General features: G+C 35.4%; 1 protein-coding gene across 1 annotated transcript in view; it reads left to right on the top strand.

Moving 5' to 3' along the window:
- The window catches only part of TXNRD3 (thioredoxin reductase 3), a 36,670-nt gene extending 16,966 nt beyond the window's left edge, over positions 1–19,704 (top strand). Inside the window, exons 9-16 of the mRNA XM_044656874.1 lie at positions 5–230; positions 739–831; positions 2,721–2,797; positions 3,697–3,853; positions 4,569–4,676; positions 13,543–13,638; positions 18,247–18,381; positions 18,572–19,704. Coding sequence (XP_044512809.1) covers positions 5–230; positions 739–831; positions 2,721–2,797; positions 3,697–3,853; positions 4,569–4,676; positions 13,543–13,638; positions 18,247–18,381; positions 18,572–18,634 — 955 coding nt within the window. The 3' untranslated portion in view covers positions 18,635–19,704. The remainder of the gene's footprint in view (positions 1–4; positions 231–738; positions 832–2,720; positions 2,798–3,696; positions 3,854–4,568; positions 4,677–13,542; positions 13,639–18,246; positions 18,382–18,571) is intronic.
- The last annotated feature ends 543 nt before the right edge of the window (positions 19,705–20,247 follow it).

Genomic DNA, 20,247 nt, shown 5'->3' with positions numbered 1-20,247 from the left:
CTAGTGATGATCTTTTCTCCCTGCCTTATTGCCCTGGAAAGACTTTAATTATAGGGGCTTCTTATGTTGCTCTGGAGTGTGGAGGATTCCTTGCTGGCATTGGGCTGGATGTCACAATTATGGTACGGTCCATCCTTCTTCGTGGCTTTGATCAGGAAATGGCTGAGAAAATAGGTGATTACATGGAAATGCATGGTGTGACATTCATCAGGAAATACATACCTGTGACGGTGAGTCTTTGTGAAATTTAGAAATCCTTTCTAAAAAAAATCCTTCTGAACTGTAACATTTTCCTTATCCTACCCTCCTCAAATTAGCCAGACCCTCAAGATTGAAATCTCTTGGGAGGGTTTAGGGTAGAGCAGCTAGGTAGCACAGTGGATAGAGCACCAGGCCTTGAGTTGGGAGAACCTGGGTTCAAATGTGACCTCAGATACTTCTTAGCTGTGTGACTGTGCAAGTTACTTAGCCTTTGCTGCTCCTCTGTCTTAGAATTAATACTAAGACAGAAGGTAAGGATTTAAGTTTAAAAAAAATTCTTGTGGGGAATAGCAGTTGGGAGATTTTCTTTCCAAATTTGTAAGAACAAAGATGATGATAGTTGAGTAAGAACAAAGAAGGTGATAGTTTCTGAGTTTTTCATTACAGATATTCTTCTGGAAAGTTGAAGGTTGTACAAAATATGGATTCAGAATTTATTGCTTTCTTTGACGTAAACATATAATTTATTGTTATTAGATTCAGCAGTTAGAGGAAGGCTCACCTGGAAGATTGAAAGTGGTAGCCAGATCTACAGAAGGATCAGAAACGATCGAAGGAGAATATAATACAGTAAGTTTGGTTTTGTTCTTTGGAAAAAAATAGATGGATAATTACAGTGTAATATATGTATGTATGTATGTATGTATGTATGTATGTATATATATACCCCTATACATTTCCAGGGTCAAGAGTCTGGAAAAAAAGGTATTTTTAAAAAGATATTTTAGGTAACATTTTGTGAGAGATAATGATTTTATGCTTGGAGAAACCCAAATTCAAGTCCAACATCTGATATATCTACCATCTGTGTAACTATAGGCAAGGTCTTTAACCTCTCAGTGTTCCTGGTAACTTTTAAGGTGATAAGGATTCGTAAGTTGCTGATCCACATTGGTAGAAGGAATTTCTACTCTAGTAGGTCTCCCTCAAATTCAGTTAAAAATATGTAAATCTCAGGACTTGAGATCTCTCAGTTTTACTGTTGATGAATTTACTATCCCTGTGGCAGCAAGAACCATGAAGAGAACTAGTGAAAAATCTTATGTGCTGTTAATGTTTATAGACCAAAAGATGTCTTTGAATTTGTTTCATAATAGAGATTATTTTAGAAAAGCTTCTCTTATCCTAGTGTAGTTGGAGCTGTTTATAATAGAGATGAAGACTTCTCTCTGGCCTTTTCACCCAGTTGTGATCATATAAGCTTGATTCTGGGAGTTTGAGATATTCTCATTTGATATGAATAGTGGCTTGACCACTTGATTAGGGCAGACATTTTCTGTTTCCTGACCTTTATAAGAAAGATATTTGGGTTTAAAAGGATCTGACAAGAGTTTCAAATGAGAGAAGAGATACTCGGTCTGACAGATACAAAATAGAAGGTTGTTCAAGGAAATCAAGCTGGTATGAAGAAGGTATAGAATACAGAGAATAAAGTAAAGTAGGCGTTATAGCAGGTTTATTTGATTGGGGCTAAAGTGACCAAGAGAACAGGAAGAAATAGTAGGAATTGACTAGTTGAAGGACTTGAAATTAATTATGGATTGATCGAGTCTTATAAAGGAGAGTGGATACATAAAACCTAACATTACAAAAAAGAGTTTTTGGGATGAAGTGATTTGTTCAAAATGGCAGCTGATAATTTTAGCAACCACCTTTTAGACTGAGAAAAGGCTGAAAGCCAAGGAGAAGAAGGAAAGCCTATCATTTAAGTTTCTCTATTTTGTTTTATTTAATATGTTCCATTTGACATCTTTCTTTTCATGCCTTCCCTGCTGCTCTCCATTCCCTCTTTTTCTTTCTGTTCCTATTTTCTGAATTTACAGTAAGAATTTATTTCTTAGGATATAAATAAGATGCAGATTTTTTGGTTAAGCAGTTATTTGAATGATTTTAAAATGTAATGGCCTTGTAAACTAAAGGTATTTAAATTCATTAGGAAGTAAAGTAGATAATGCAAACTCAACTATTAGCATGAAATATTTCTTTAAAGTACTTTTATTCTGAACACTAAATAAAAACAATACTTTCCTTAATCCTAGAAGAACACAGGTAGATTATATGTGAAACTGCAGGTGTCTATTATGGACAGTCTGCTTTTCTCATTAAGTACATATAATAAGTTAAGCTTGTAGTTCTCAGAGCTGCTCTGCTTGTCTGTGCTTCTTTCTGGCCTTCCTTTTGTGTTTATGAAATATTTTTAATAACTATTTGGATGTTGCCTATTCATTATTACCAAGACATCCAAACCAGGTAAAGTTTATTCTTAAGAGATATCATATTTTAGCTTTGCTAGTACCTTTGAATTCTTAATCTTGACAATCTGAGTTCTCAAGTTATTTCTAGGAAATTAGCTTTAATTGCTAATGAAACTATTGGTAATGAGTAACAGAGTGAATAGAATGTAACTTAAAATCTATCTGGTTTAAATGTAATAGCTATTATATCTGTCTAATACGTAGGTTTTGATAGCCATTGGTCGAGAATCCTGTACAAGGAAAATTGGCTTGGAGAAGATTGGTGTCAGAATCAATGAGATGTAAGTGTATATGAACTTATTGATATTTTACTGGCATAAAACACATTTTCATTACAGATAGCTCTTTGGAAATTATCACTTAACTAGCAAGGTGTGAAATTGCTATAAAATTGTTAATCTTTTAAGTTTGCCTTTGAAAAAACATGGTGTTATCACATCATTACTGATAATCAGTGTACTGATACCATCACTAAGTTGAATGCATTGAGTGTTTATTATGCTGTAGTCTTGCATATTAAAGCAGCTATGGAAGTAAAATTACCTACTAACAGTGATTTATAGGAGATAGCCAAGCAATAATCTAGGTTTGATATGATGGGGTCCCACGTAGTCAAGATGACTCTCAGATACAGACACAGAATCTGGAGATAGTCCTGGAAACACTGGAATTGTGATTTGCATGCCATTTGGTTGATCATCAGTGGATCAATATTTATTGAGGCTGTAAACAGAGAAGTTTGAGGCGTTTTAACGTTTCTTATATAACTAATAGCTGACAAGGGATTTTCGTGGAGAATGCCAGTATCTCTTTTGCTTAAGTACTAGAAAACTAACCAGCCAGAGGTGATATTTTGGTGGGTCCAGATTCAAACACTGTTCCTGTGGTTAGGGGATCAATTTAGTTCATTTTCTATTATCCTTTTTTTCTGCCCCACCTCCCCTTTCCCATTTGGGGTTTATTGGCTGGGGACGTGGTACACTCAGAAGTAGGCAGGTGGCTTAGGAAATGTAATTTCCATTCTTGTTAGTGCCTAATGGGCATTAAACTCTTTGTGGGAAGATTGCCAAGAAGATGGTATGTGTGAAGTGCCCAATTAATCTATAAAGTGCAATATATATTCTTACTCCATCAACATGAGACCAATCATAATCTTTTTATTTTATCCATTTAAATATAGGACTGGAAAAATACCAGTAAATGATGAAGAACAAACCAATGTGCCCTATGTTTATGCTGTTGGAGATGTATTGGAGGATAAGCTGGAGCTCACTCCAGTTGCTATACAAGCAGGAAAGCTGTTGGCACGAAGACTTTTTGGGGGACAATTAGAAAAGGTAAATGCCTATATAGTCTTTGAGGTTGGGTTAATATTTTAGATCAAGATTATTTCATTACTATCTATATCCTACAAGCAATCATCACAAATATAGAGGAACTTTTTGATGGGGAGAAAGTGTTTTGAACTAAAAATTATTGAGAACTCACTGTCTATACGACAGTAAATTTTGTGTGTATACTCTTTGTATACAGACACAAAATACTCAACACAAGCAAGTAGAAAGCCTGAGAAAACCTCCTTCAAAATGTCTAAATTTTTACATAAGAGTAAAGTGTTGGGCTGCTTGAAAATCATTCACTCTCAAGAAATTTATTTCCCCAGAAATCTTCTTTATAATAGCCATTCAATTTGTATTTTTTATAAAAAAAGGAAACTTATTTAAGAAGGAGAAATTTCATCCAAAGTTATCCTCCATGTGGATTTGAGGGAGTTTGCAGTAGTAATTTTTTCTTCATTTCAAACTTTAATAGTGTTTTAAAACTTCGTCCCATTTTTAAAGAATGTCATTCCTAAAAAAGGACAGACATTATATCATATACCTCTTTTGTATCCCTTACAGTATCAATGATAGTTGTTAGGTACGTAGCAGGCACTGAATTAAATATCTATTAGGTTGAATTAAAATAATTTTCATTTAAAATACATATTAATAGCTTCTGTTGCTATTTAGAGATTTTTTAAAAAAAGAATGTGTTCTGTTTGTCTTTTAGTGTGATTATATTAATGTACCAACTACAGTGTTTACGCCTTTGGAATATGGTTGCTGTGGATATTCTGAAGAGAAAGCCAAGGAATTACTTAACAAAGAGAATATAGAGGTAAGGTTATTTAATTACATTAGCTTTTGAAGGACATCTCATTTGTAATTAGTCAGGCAGCCTCATTGTGCTTTAACTTGGAAGATTTTCCAAATGTTTTCTTATTTTGTAATTTTTGTAATTTTTATTTTTTAGAAAAGTTATCATGGTTACATGATTCATGTCCTTACTTTCCCCTTCACCCCCCAACTTCTTCCCCCCCACCCCCCCGCCCCATAGCTGAATGGCACATTTCCACTGGTTTTAAGATGTGTCATTGATCAAGACTTATTTCCAAATTGTTGATAGTTGCATTGGTGTGGTAGTTTCGAGTCTACATCCCCAATCATGTCCGTCTCAACCCATGTGTTTAAGCAGTTGCTTTTCTTCTGTGTTCCCTCTCCTGTAGTTCTTCCTCTGAATGTGGGTAGTGTTCTTTTCCGTAAGTCCCTCAGAATTGTTATGGATCATTGCATTGCTGCTAGTACAAAATTCCGTTACATTCTATTTTACCACATTGTATTGGTCTCTGTGTACAATGTTCTCCTGGCTCTGCTCCTTTCACTCTGCATCAGTTCCTGGAGGTCTTTCCAGTTCACCTGGAACTCCTCCAGTTTATTATTCCTTTTAGCACAATAGTATTCCATCACCCTCATATACCACAGTTTGTTCAGCCATTCCCCAATAGAAGGGCATACCGTCATTTTCCAGTTTTTTGCCACCACAAAAAAGCACGGCTATAAATATTTTCATACAAGTCTGTTTATCTATGATCTCTTTGGGGTAAAAACCCAACAACAGTATGGCTGGATCAAAGGGCAGGCAATCTTTTATAGCCCTTTGAGCATACTTCCAAATTGCCATCCAGAATGGTTGGATCAGTTCACAAATCCACCAGCAGTGCATTAATGTCCTAATTTGGCCACATCCCCTCCAACATTCATTACTCTCCCCTGCTATCATTTAGCCAATCTGCTAGGTGTGAGGTGATACCTCAGAGTTGTTTTGATTTGCATTTCTCTAATTATTAGAGATTTAGAACACTTTCTCATATGCTTATTAATAGTTTTGACTTCTTTATCTGAAAATTGCCTATTCATGTCTCTTGCCCATTTATCAATTGGGGAATGGCTTGATATTTTATACAATTGATTTAACTCCTTGTATATTTGGGTAATTAGACCCCTGTCAGAGTTTTTTGTTATAAAGATTTTTTTCCCAATTTGTTGTTTCCCTTCTGATTTTGGTTGCATTGTTTTTGTTTGTACAAAAGCTTTTTAATTTAGTATAATCAAAATAATTTATTTTACATTTTGTAATTTTCTCTAACTCCTGCTTGGTTTTAAAATCTTTCCTTTCCCAGAGATCTGACAAGTATACTATTCTGTGTTCGCTTAATTTATTTAGAGTTTCCCTCTTTATATTCAGGTCATTCACCCATTCTGAATTTATCTTGGTGTAGGGTGTGAGATCTTGATCTAAACCTAATCTCTCCCATATTGTTTTCAAAATTTCTCAGCAGTTTTTGTCAAATAGTGGATTTTTGTCCCAAAAGTTGGGCTCCTTGGGTTTATCATATGCTGTCTTGCTGATGTCACTTACCCCAAGTCTATTCCATTGATCCTCCCTTTTGTCTCTTAGCCAGTACCATATTGTTTTGTTGACCACTGCTTTATAGTATAGTTTAATATCTGGTACTGCTAGGCTACCTTCCTTCACATTTTTTTTTCATTATTTCCCTTGATATTCTTGATCTTTTGTTCTTCCAAATGAACTTTGTTATAGGGTTTTTCTAATTCAGTAAAAACTTTTTTGGTAGTTTGATAGGTATGGCACTAAATAGGTAAATTAATTTGGGTAGAATGGTCATTTTTATTATGTTAACTCGTCCTACCCATGAGCAATCAATGGTTTTCCAATTGTTTAGATCTAGTTTTAATTCTTTGGAAAGTGTTTTGTAGTTGTGTTCATATAATTTCTGTTTGTTTTGGTAGATAGATTCCTAAGTATTTTATATTGTCTAGGGTGATTTTAAATGGTGTTTCTCTTTCTACCTCTTGCTGCTGTGATGTGTTGGAAGTATATAGAAATGCTGATGATGTGCATTTATTTTGTATTCTGCCACTTTGCTAAAGTTGTTGATTATTTCTACTAGCTTTTTAGTTGATTCTCTAGGATTTTTTAAGTGTAACATCATATCATCTGCAAAGAGTGATACCTTAGTCTCCTCACTGCCTATTTTAATGCTTTCAATTTCTTTTTCTTCTCTAATTACTACTGCTAGTGTTTCTAATACAATGCTAAATAATAGAGGTGATAATGGGAATCCTTGTTTCACACCTGACCTTACTGGGAAGGCTTCTAATTTATCCCCATTGCATATGATGCTTGTTGATGGTTTTAGGTATATACTGTTTATTATTTTTAGGAAAGGTCCTTCTATTCCTATACTTTCTAGTTTTTTTCAATAGGAATGGTTGTTGTATTTCGTCAAAGGTTTTTTCAGCATCTATTGAGATAGTCATGTGATTTTTGTTTGTTAGCTTGTTGATATGGTCAGTTATGTGGATGGTTTCCTAATGTTGAACCATCCTTGCATTCCTGGTATAAATCCCACTTGATCATGGTGGATAATCCTCTTGATCACTTGCTAGAGTCTTTTTGCTAGTATTCTATTTAAGATTTTTGCATCTATTTTCATTAGGGAGATTGGTCTGTAGTTTTTTTTTCTCTGTTTTTGAGATACCTGGCTTTGGAATCAGTACCATATTTGTGTCATAAAAGGAATTTGGTAGGACTCCTTCTTTGCTTATTATATCAAATAATTTGTATAGTAGTGGGATTAGTTGTTTGAATGTTTGATAGAATTCACTTGTGAATCCATTAGGCCTTCTTAGGGAATGGCTTGTTCAATTTCTTTTTCTGATATGGGATTGTTTTAAGTATTCTATTTCTTTTGCTGTTAATCTAGGCAATTTATATTTTTGTAAATATTTATCAATATCACCTAGATTGCTATATTTATTGCCATATAATTGGGCAAAATAGTTTTTAATGATTGCCTTAATTTCTTCTTCATTAGAGGTGAGGTCTCCCTTTTCATCTTTGATACTGTTAATTTTGTTTCCTTCTTTCCTTTTTTTTTATTATATTGACCAGTAACTTTGCCTATTTTATCTGTTTTTTCAAAATACCAGCTTCTAGTTTTATTTATTAGTTCAATAGTTCTTTTACTTTTGATTTTACTAATTTCTCCCTTGATTTTTAGTATTTCTAATTTAGTTTTCATCTGGGGATTTTTAATTTGCTCGCTTTCTAGTTTTTTAAGTTGCATGCCCAATTCATTCATCTCTGCCCTCCCTAATTTATTAATATATGCACTCAAGGATATAAATTTCCCCCTGAGTACTGCCTTGGCTGCATCCCACAGAGTTTGGTAGGATGTCTCCTCATTGTCATTCTCTTCAATGAAATTGTTGATTGTTTCTATAATTTCTTCTTTAACTGACTACTTTTGGAGAATCATATTATTTAATTTCCAATTAGTTTTTGATTTGCCTGTCCAGGTGCCCTTACTAATTATTATTTTTATTGCATTATGATCTGAGGTTACATTTATTATTTATGCTCTTTTGCATTTGTTTGCCATGTTTCTATGCCGTAGTACATGGTTTGTTTTGTAAATGTACCATGTGTAGCTGAAAAGAAGGTGTATTCCTTTTTGTACCTGTTTATTTTTCTCCACATATCTATTAAATCTAATTTTTCTAGGATTTCATTTACATCTCTTATCTCTTTCTTATTTATTTTTTGGTTTGATTTGTCTAAATCTGAAAGAGGAATATTTAGATCTCCCACTAGTATGGTTTTACTATCTATTTCCTTCTTGAGCTCTGCCAGTTTCTCCTTCAGGAATTTGGATGTTATACCACTTGGTGCATACATGTTGAGGACTGTTATTTCCTCATTGTCTATACTGACTTTTATCAGGAAGTAATTACCTTCCCTATCTCTTTTAACCAAATCTATTTTTACTTTGGCTCTGTCAGAAATCATGATCGCCACTCCTGCCTTCTTTTTCTCATTTGAAGCCCAAAAGATTTTGCTCCAGCCTTTCACCTTAAACTTGTGTATGTCTATCCACCTCTTAATGTGTTTCTTGCAGACAACATATGGTAGGATTTTGGTTTCTAATCCACTCTGCTATTTGCTTCCATTTTATGGGTGAGTTCATCCCATTCACATTCAGAGTTATAATTATCAGTTGTGTATTCCCCAACATTTTGGTATCCTCTCCTAGTTCTACCCCTTCTTCTTACGATATTTCCTTTTAAACCAGTGATTTGTTTTAAACCAGTAACCCCCGTCCCCTCCCTTGATTTACTTCCCTTTCCACCCCCTCCCTTATTATTCCCCTCATTTTATTTTAAAGCCTAATGAATTCCCTCCCCCTTCTCCTCCTGTCCCTTTTTTTACCTCCCCACTCCCCTTGGTTTATCCCTTCTGACTTTCTCAGTAGGATTAGATAGACTTCTATATCCCAATGGATATAGCTACTCTTCCCTCTCAGGGTTAATTCCACTGATAGTAAGGTTTAAATGTTACCTCTTATTGCTCTCTTCCTCTCTTTCTTATAATAGTATTTGTCCCCTCCCCTTCCCATGCATGCCTCTTTGTGTGTAATAGAATATCCTATTTTTCTTATTCATTCAAGTTTCTCTTGGTGCCATCTACTATTCACCCCCCTCTTTCCCATCCACCCTCATATTATCTTAGACCATTTATTACTCCAACCTCTCCCTGTGAATAATTCTTCTAATTACTATAATAGTGGATAGTATAATAGTGAATAAAGTTCACTACAGAGAATTACACATAACATTTCTCCAAATAGGAATACAAATAATTAGATCATATTGAAGCCCTTTTATGAGGCAAATTTAAAAATACGAGTTTTCTTTCTTTCCCCTCTGTTTCTTATTTATCTTTTCATGTTTCTCTTGATTTTTGTGGTTGGATATCGAACTTTCCATTCAGTCCTGGTCTTTTCTGTGCAAATACTTGGAAATCTTCTATCTTGTTGAATGCCCATACTTTCCCCTGGAAGTATAGAGTCAGTTTTGATGGGTACGTGATCCTTGGTTGTAGACCCAGTTCTCTTGCCTTTCTGAATATCATATTCCAAGCCTTGCAGTCTTTTAGTGTGGAGGCTGCCAGATCCTGTGTGATCCTGATTGGTGCTCCTTGATATCTGAATTGTCTCTTTCTGGCTTCTTGTAAAATATTTTCTTTTACTTGGAAGCTCTTGAATTTGGCTATTATATTCCTGGGGGTTGTCTTTTCAGGGTTTAGTGTAGAGGGTGAGCTATGGATCCTTTCAGTGTCTATATTGCCCTCTTGTAGAACTTCAGGGCAGTTTTGCTGAATAATTTCTTTGAGTATGGAGTCCAAATTTCTATTAATTACTGCTTTTTCAGGAAGACCAATGATTCTCAGATTGTCTCTTCTAGACCTGTTTTCTGGATCTGTCAATTTCTCAGTGAGATATTTCATGTTTCCTTCTATTTTATCAGTCTTTTGACTTTTCTTTCTTTGTTCTTACTGTCTTGAGAGATCATTGGCTTCTACTTGCCCAATTCTTGTCTTTAGAGACTGGTTTTATGGTATAATCTTTTGATTTTCCTTTTCGATTTGGTCTATCCTGTTTTCCAGCTGTTTGATTTTGGTCTCCAATTTGCCTATCAATTCTTTTAATTTGGGGTCATCTTTTTCGAATTGCCCAATTCTAGCCTTTAGAGACTGGTTTTCGGCTATAATCTTTTGGTTTTCCTTTTCAATCTGGTCTGTTTGGTTCTTCAAGGCTTCCAGCTGGTCATTTCTGGTCTTCAATTTGCTTATCAATTCATTTGATTTCTTAGCCTCACTTTCCAATTACAAAATTTTGCCTTTTAAATTGTTATTTTCTTGCCAGATCCCTTCCATCTTTCTCATAATCTCAGATTTGAACTCTTCAAGAGCTTGTGACCTGTTTTCATTTTGGGGGGGAAGGTTTGGATATGGTTACTTGTTTCTTCTCCTCTGCTATTTGCCCTGTTGTCTGGATTTTTTCTGTGTAAAAGTTGTCGAGTGTTAAAGATTTCTTTTTGATCTTTCTCTTTTGGGGTTCTTGTGTCTGGCTTGCCATTGTTAGCCCAGTGCCCTCTCAGCTTTATCCTCACACCCAGGGACTGTCTGTGCTCTTTAGGCTACTGAGGTCTCAGGTCTAGTTGTTCTCAGGGTCAAGCCTCCTGGTGGTCCCCTTGCTTGTTCCTCTGCCAGAAGCTCCTTTAACAGTCTCAGGAAGCTGCTTCCACAGTCATGCACCCCTTTGCACTGGCTCCCCACCCAAGGTCCGCGCCTTTGCTCAGGATCCGTGTCTGTACCTGCGTCAGAGCTTGCGTTCAAGGTCTCTGTTCAAAGTCCGCGTATTATTTAGCCTCTTGGGGTCTTAAGTCTTGCTACTCTCAGGAGCAGGCCCTGGTGCTCCCAGGTAGCTGCCAAGGTCCTAATGGATGCCCCAAACTTGTTCTAACTCTTGTGCTCTGGCTTTGGCCCTGTAGGTGGTGTCGGGGGGAGGGAGTTGCTCAGCTCGCGTTTTAGTGAGAGCTATTTCGCCCCCTTATAGCATGAAAATGCCCCGATTCCATGTACCTTCAATGCTGTGCCCTGTCACTTCATTCATCTGGATTTGTTTTTATGTCCTCTTGAGGAGTCCTGTATGTGTGGTTTAGGAGAGATTAAGCAGCTATTTTTTACTCTGCCTGCATCTTAACCTGGAAGCCCCTATAATGTTTTATTATAATTAATGCTTTGCTACAAGTCGCATCCCCTTCTAAAAGAGCTAAAATAAGGCAGCCTTTGTAAAAATAGAAATAAAATATAAATGGAAAGAAGGACTTTTTAAAAAATTAAGTTTTACTTTTTTTTTCAGTTGTCAAGAATTGTTTTTCTCTCTCTCCCTTGAGGAAAAAAGAATGGAAAACAAATCCTTAATAAATGTTAGTCTAGCAAGACAGATTCCCACATTGGCCATTTCCAAAAATGTTTTTATTATCATTTCTTCTAGATTCTTGGTGGGTCACTGCATTGATCAGAGTTCTTAAGTCTTTCAAACATGTTTGTTTTTACTCTGTTAAACCCTCCTGATTCTGCTCACTTCACTCTGCATCAGTACTTATAAACCTTCCCAGGTTTCTCTGAACTATTTATTACAGAAAGTAATGTTAGAGGGGATGTGTCAAAATACAAGATAGGGACATTAATGCATTGCTGGTGGAGTTGTGAATTGATCCAACCTTCTGGATGGCATTTTGGAACTATGCCCAAAGGGCTTTAAAAGACTGTCTGCTCTTTGATCCAGTCATACCACTGCTGGGTTTATACCCTAAAGAGATAATAAGGAAAAAGACTTGTACAAAAATATTTATAGCTGTGCTCTTTGTGGTGGCAAAAAATTGGAAAATGAGGGGATTCCGTTCAATTGGGGAATAGCTGAACAAATTGTGGTATCTGTTGGTGATGGAATACTATTATGCTAAAAGGAATAATGAATTGGAGGAATTTCATGTGAACTGGAAAGATCTCCAGGAGTTGATACAGAGTGAAAGGAGCAGAACCAGAACATTGTACACAGAGGCTGATACACTGTGGTACAATCGAATGTAATGGCCTTCTCTACTAGCAGAAATACAATGATCCAAGACATTTCTGAGGGACTTATGAGACAGAAGCTCTCCACATCCAGAGAAAGAACTGTGGGAGTAGAAACACAGAAGAAAAACAACTGCTTGATCACATGGGTTGATCGGTATATGACTGGGAATGTAGACTCTAAACGATCACCCTAGTGTAACTATCAATAATATGGAAATAGGTCTTGATCAATGACACATATAAAACCCAGTGGAATTATGCTTTGGCTATGGGAGGGGGCTGGAAGGAGGGGAGGGAAAGAACATGAATCATGTAACCATGGAAAAATTTTCTTAATCAATAAAATTAAAAAATAAAATAAAATAAGTATGATGGGAGTAAAAATAAATGTAGACATGGGCAAGTTGAGTTTGGCAGGCAGTACCCCAAGTGTGGATGTGCCTAGGGAATGGGTGCCTTAAGTCTGGAGTTCTGAAAAGTTTTAAGTTTGTATGGTTTACTATACAAGTTAGTTCTCCCCCTCCCCTTTTTCTCAATGAAAAGCAACTTTTCTGAAAGTATTCTCCTATTAATATTTTAGAAACTTTTGTAACTATGACTAAAGTATATTAATAGATATATTTTATAAATCAGTATATTCTGTAGTCATCCAGCTCTGCAGATTTCCATTGCAAAAGATTTTGCAGAAATCCCTTTGTGGATCAGAGTAAGAGCAACAAACCACTTCTTGCTTAAGGCTGTAAAGGCTGCATCTGCTCACCATCCACTAATGGCCTGGATTTATGTTTCTGGGATGACTGTCAGAAGACCATCTAGAGATGGGAGGGAAACTGACTAGTGTCTTCCTTCTTCCCAAATATCACAACTTTTTTCCTTCAGTCACTGTAACTCTTCACAAACAACTGGCAGTTTTGCTGAAGGAAAATCCGTGTTATTTGAAAGCTTTTCAGAGCATATGGTTATTGACTGCCTACCATTTCAAAAAATGAAAGTTAGCAAAATTGTGGATTTATAATTTTAGGAGGGATGAGCCCCCCACTAGATCACAAGTTAGATGATTTGGTTCATAGGATTTAACCTTGCAACACAATTTTTTTCCAAGGAATATTGATTTTTCTCAAGAGATTCAAGAAAACTGAATTCCAGTATATCATTTCCTGCCATAATAATATTCCCACCCCCCATTCTCTTCCAGGTATTTCATACCTTTTTCTGGCCTCTTGAATGGACTCTAGCTGGCAGAGAAAATGATACTTGTTTTGGAAAGATAATCTGCAATAAACGTGACAATGTATGTAATAGAAGTGGAAGTGAGTTAATAAAAACCTTGAAAGGGTAACTCTCATTCATGAAATCTGAAATTTTAGTGATAAACTTCAAAGAGATTTGATTGTAAAGCACGTTATTATTCAGATAATTATCCAATTAATGTTTATCTGGCTGATTAAGCAAATGACAAGTTATATAATTGAAACTTAATAACATCATATGCTTATAATTGTTTTCAGTTTGAAGGTGTTCTTATATTTTAAAATTAGATGTGATCTTTGAAAAATTTAGTCATTAGTTAATGTCATTCATGGCTTTGGAATTTGTTTTGTTTTGAAGTTGATTTTGATTCTTGGGGAAGAACTTTGAAAAAGGATATCATTTGCACAAGATGCAAAAGTGGAGATTCCTAATCTCTTCTAGGAGAACATTTGGAATAATCTGAAAAGAGCAGAGATTTAGTTTGTTTTCATTTCTTCTCTTGCAGTACTTTTACCTGTTTTTTTGGCCTACGCTAATAGTAGTCACAGGAAAATTGTTAACACTTTCATTATCAGATACTTATGGAGCCACCTATACTGCAGACATTGTATGCAGAGATACAAAGATAGGCTGACTCATAGCATTGTCTTCAGAGGATGTATGCATAAAGATTAAATTAAAGCTGCAGGCTGGCATATGATCATTACTAAGTAGTCAAGACCCTGCAATATTATGAAACACCATCTGAATTATGGAGAGAGTGTATTCATATTTTCTGAGAGAGTGTATTTTATTGTGTTATTATTTTTAAGCTTTCTTTAAAACTTGCTAATTCCCATAGAGCACATAAGAGAACAGATCACATTTGACCTGTATCATACTACTAATAGTAAAGGGAAAGGAGACTAGTCAAATTTTTCCTTTTTCTCCAGGGATGGGCGGGGATTGGATGAAAAAATACCTAACTAGAGAGGCAGGACTAGACTAAGTCTGAATTGGGAAGTCCGGGATAATTTGGGAGAAGCTGAAGCTTGTAACTTCCAAACTCGTCTTGACATTTTACTGGCATTGATACATTTTACTGGCATTGATACATATCAGGTGCTTCCAAGTCCTCAGGCAAAAGTACTACATAGGCAAAAATAGTTTTTATCTTAACACCTTACTCCTCTGAACAACTAACTCCTAATTCCTATGCAATTTCCTCACATTGCCCTCTGGCCATAATTTCTTTCTTAGACCTGTCCTCTTTTCCTTCTCTCCTATGCCAATCAGAGTTCTCCTTCCCAGTGTGCTGTCCTATATAAATAATGAGCTTGTAGTCTTGTGGAATGTTAGGTCTGGAAATCTGCTTATTTGATTGAAATGATTTATCTTGAAGGATGCATGAAGTTTAGCGCTCCTTGGGTGGTACTTGAAGGTTAAAACAGGAAATGGACCTCTAATTGGTAGACTGGATAGAACAGGATCATTTGAGCTTGTGTGCCTGGTTTACTTTAGCCAGCACTTTCATCCCCGAGACTGCCATCCCTTTGCCCACACTGCCAGAGAACATAAGATAACTATTAATTAGCAGTACATCCTTGTACAATTTTCCCTGCAAGCCTTGCATCCTCTACAGTTAAAAGTCATTCCACACAAGATATCCCTTCATCTTCCTGGGTTCAAATCTGGCCTCAGATAATCTTGTATGACTCTGGGCAAGACACTTAACCCTGATTGCTTCAGTTTCCTCATCTGTAAAAAGAACTAGAGAAGGAAATGGCAAACTATTCTAGTATCTTTGCCAAGAAAATCCCAACTAGGATCACAAAAAGTCAGGCATGCAGGCATGACTGAAACAACTAAACAACAACAATAAATTGTATTGAATGGACTTAACATTATTTCGTGATCATTAGATTGATAGAAGATATTCATAGGAAGTTCAAGTTTAAAAATTTACCGTTATAATTCAAAAAACAAACATTTTTTGAGAGTTGACTCAAAGATTACTTACAATTTCAGTAATAAGACTCCATTGGCAGGTAAGGAAGAAGATAGAGGGAAATCCTGGCTGACTGTCAGTATTGGCATTAATAGTAAAATATTTGATCTCTTTTTGTATTTCCATTTAAAAAACCATTTTAGTGATTATTTGTAGTAACAAGTGATGAAAATGGAGCATAATTACATGACCATTATGCTTTTTAGGAAAACTTGCTTCACCAAATTTGTAATTTATCATTCTTCATTTTTAAAAAGTTTTATTATATTCTATATCTTCATATATTTCTATGATACAAATACAGATATCCCTTCCATATCATCAGGGTTAGGGGCAAAAGTGCACTCATGATCTGGAAAATCTGGGTACCATTTTTTGGCTTTTTAGTATCAGAGAAGTCTGAATTTTTTCCTTTTTTTTAATGAGGTGTTTACAGTACCTTATTGTAAAATTTGGGTTAAGTATTTAATCATAGGCTATATATAGATATTACATAATACATGGTATTATGTAAAAATACTGTATAAAAAAAGACATTTTAAAAATATGAAATATGAAAAATTTTTAAAAAATGAAACAAATCTGAGGAGAATAATGCTGAACATTTGAAGTACAGGGAATATTATGCATAACTTTTTTACATTTTATGTATTTATGATTTACTAAAATTTTTAAAGATATCTTTACATTTCTAGCTTTCGTGTGTCATCTGCTGGCTTTTGCATTCTTTTAACAAACTTCTTTTTACTTATTTTAACTTTATTTAAAAAAGAAATTGTGTATATTTATAGCATACATGTATTTTTTGCATTTCTGCATTTTTCTCTTTGTTGCCTGCTGGCCTTTGTGTATCATCTGTGGCTTCCACAAAACTCCCCCAGAATTCCCATTTCATTTCTTATGCTGACCCATGATATTGAAGTTGTGATGGGGAAAGTTGTGACATAGAAGGTATACCTATATTATATAATGCCACATATTTTTATATCACATCCATTTTCACTTATACCCCACATCTTCCTTTTTTCTTTCTCCACTAAAGAATACTGCTTCAAGATGAGGAAATTAATTTCTGTTTTCAAAGACCTTGATGACCTAGTGGATAGAACACTAGACCTTTAGTCAAGAAGACCTGGGTTCAAATTTGGACAAAGAAGCTTAGTAGCTCTGTGACTCTAAGCAAGTCATTTAATGTTTCTGCCTCAGTTTCCCCTAGAATCACTGGAATGTCAGGAATAGGATAAATGCCAAACTAAAGCATCACAGATGTTAGTCTTCTATAATTTTCAGTTGTTTTTTTTTTAAGGGATACAATCCAGCTGAAGGGATGCAAATGATCTCTTTTAAATAGTCCTTGTCCAAATGTCATTCCCTCTCTTCAATCATTACGTATGGGTCACAGTGCCTTAAAAAGTACCCTTTGTGGATTCTGACCCTCAACAAAAAAGACCACCTTAAAGGCCTTCTTTTGTATCAAAGCACAAAAGATGCACAGCAGGTGTTTAAAAATTTGTCTCATATCCATTCATTTTAAAGTGAATAATTCTGGCATAGGGAGGTTAGGAATGAAAGCTTGTGAAAGGACCTTAGAGATTATCTAGTTCAGGCCCCTTATTTTATAGAGAAAGAAACCAAGGTCCAGAGAGTGTAAGAACTTGCCTAAGCTTAGCCAGGGGCAGAACTGAGACTGGAACTCAGGATTTCTTCCATTTACTTTTTTTTTAAGCCACAAAAATTCTTGAGTTTCTATAGATGACTGCCAAGATTTTCACAGATTGTATCTAATTTTAAAAAGGAAAAAAGAATAGTCTTCATATTCCAGGAGTTTGCAGTCTAGTCGAATGGCTGGCATTTTATGTCTTAACAGCATACTATGTTATCTATGTTAAGTAGACTTACTGCTAGGTGACAGGAAGTATCATTTAAGCAAGTGTTTTCCATGATGCAGCCCAGCCTAGGTTTCCATGGGCACTTACTTTCATACCTTACCTACTTCTTATGTGTCATCCTCTGCTTATTGTACACATTTGATGTTTGGGAATCTAGGTTAGTAATGAATGAATTAAAATCCGAGAATAATCAAAAAGTGAATGGCCTGTAAGTTAGTAATAACATTTTCACTCAAAAATTTCCTCAGAACATAACAAAAAGTTCTTGTGAGTCTGTGCCTGTTGTCCACAACTACATCTGGATGTATTATTAAGTAAAATTCTGCTAGAGACCACTACTTTGAGCTCTGTTTATTATAGTTTAGGAGTCAGGCAGTGGTTTCTTCCTTGGCCAGTAACATCCTGAATTTACTGTAACATTGGCCTCTTAGGAATATTCTAATGTTGGACTTTAATTCTGATTTGTTATGTTGATGTTTAGTAGCACTTGAGCATAATTCTAAAATTTGCATCATACTAATGAACTCCTTCATGCAGTTGTTAAATTGCTTGTTCTGGTAAATTTGAGAGCAAATTAACTCTAGATGTGCATTTACTGCCTCATTTAACTGATTCTTATAGCAGCTCCGTTTCATGATAATGTCCTAGACTCAGTTCCAAAATAGGATTATTGTTCTGTAGTAGAAGCTTTATATATGCTCCAGCTTTGAGATCATGGTTAAGGCATTACTATTCAGACTTTTAACCTGAGGCTTTTTTTTTTCTCAAAAAGAATCGTGTGATAGGATTTCATGTTCTTGGCCCCAATGCTGGTGAGGTTACCCAGGGCTTTGCAGCTGCAATGAAATGTGGCCTTACCAAGCAGTTGCTCGATGATACTATTGGCATCCATCCTACCTGTGGTGAGGTAAGAGAAACAAAAGAATATTGTACTAACCTCCCTGCAGGTTTGAAAAACTATCTAAAAAGCTAGTTGACAAATATCAGCAGGTATTTTTTGAGATAAAACAAATGTAATTTAGATTCTCTAAATTAAAATACCAATAATTCCCATACCTTGTTTTCTTTCTTTCTTTCTTTTTCTTTTTTTTTTACAGATCTTCACAACTATGGAAATTACAAAATCATCAAGAACGGTTATCTCTCCGAGGGGATGCTGAGCTTAGACCCTGCTGCTTTATAGTTTTCCTTGTCATGTGTACTTTTCTCAGTAGAAAAAATTTAAAAATATACCTAAATATGCTCAGGTAAAACAAATAGAAACAGAGCAGATATGTTAAAGCTCAGAAAAGATACAGGACTTTTCTTCAGTTGTTGTAGGAAAGTTCTTTGGCAATGAAAACAGCATAGCAGCAGGGTATTTGACTAAGAAATCTTGACTTCCTTGGAAAAGCATTAATCTTGCTTTCTTGATGTCATAGCTCAGAACCCTATTGTGAGGTGAGCTATGACTGATGATTTCCTTGCAAGTCAGGACCCCTCCCTTCCCAGTTAAGATGGCTGAACACCCTCCAGAAGGAGTCACATAATTAGCCACAGTTAGCTTTCCTAGTTGCCACTGTGTTTGTCCTTCTACTTCATTATTTGTATAAAAACTTTACTCAGAAGCAAAATTGACTGTCAAAAAACTGCACTATTTTAACAGATCAACCTAGAATTCACAGCAGGTCTCTTATGCATTGGACTTGGAAATTGAAATATTTCTGATAAGGTGTTCAGATATAGAGTAGATTTACTTGAATATGTATGTTGCCATAAAAATTCTGTACAACTCAGAGGATTTTTTTGCCTGACAGTTTGTGATCAAATTGTTAGGAAGAGTATGAATGTTCCCCATTCTTGTTTGTTTGCCCTTTGGCACTACAGAGATCAAGCTGGACTGCAGCCTCAGACAGTGCTACACATTGTCTGGGTAGTGTTCTCAATAAACCATTTTCTCTTGGAATGTATTTTATCTCCTACCCTTTTAGAGACCTGACTCATGATTTTCTCTCTCTTGTGCATTTCTTTATATCAGCACACACGAAGCCATTTTTCCCATGGTATTATCACTAGAATGAGAAAGTGTCTCACCACAGAGGGGAAAATGCTTGAATTTTTTTTTCATTTTGGTTTAAAGAATAAAATTACAAGACTTTTCAATATTATATTATGTGAAATTTAAGTAATTTCAAATGGTTTTTAACTATTTAATCTACAATGTATTATGAAATTTTAGGTTCAATAAATGAACAGCTCCAAGTGGTATATGAAATTTCATTTGAACTGTCGCAAACATTTATGTGTATGTACTTCAGGTCCTAAATGACTTTATTACATTGATCTTGATGCAACTTTTAATGAAGTAGCCATTTATCTGTTGCCAATTGTTTTGGAGGGGGAATTATACAGCTTTAGGTTGATTCAAATGGATGGGTATTGAATCTAGATCTGTGGCAAAAGTGCATCAGTGTAAATAGATTGTGTCCATGTTGACACTATAACTAAATCTAAGAGTATGCTCATTTAACTGATAAATTCTGTCTTGTTGGCAGATCATAACTGTGTTGTAGAAGCTGGCAAACAGATTATATATGCTTGGATTTAGTTTTTTAGGTGTAACATAACATTCATATTTATAAATTGCTTCCTCTCACTTCCTAAGGCCTAGTGGGTTTTATTTTGTCCTTAGGGGCAGAGAGAGAGAAATTTTTTGAAATATACTCTCTTTTGGAAACCTTAGTTTTGTACCCATCCTTACAGGTGGGTGAGTACTCTTCCAGTTTTCCCCTTT

This window comes from Gracilinanus agilis, chromosome 1 (assembly GCF_016433145.1).
Source record: "Gracilinanus agilis isolate LMUSP501 chromosome 1, AgileGrace, whole genome shotgun sequence".
NCBI classification, from domain to species: Eukaryota; Metazoa; Chordata; class Mammalia; order Didelphimorphia; family Didelphidae; genus Gracilinanus; species Gracilinanus agilis.
Note: the sequence above shows the minus strand (reverse complement) of the source record. Positions and strands in the feature narration are given on the sequence as shown.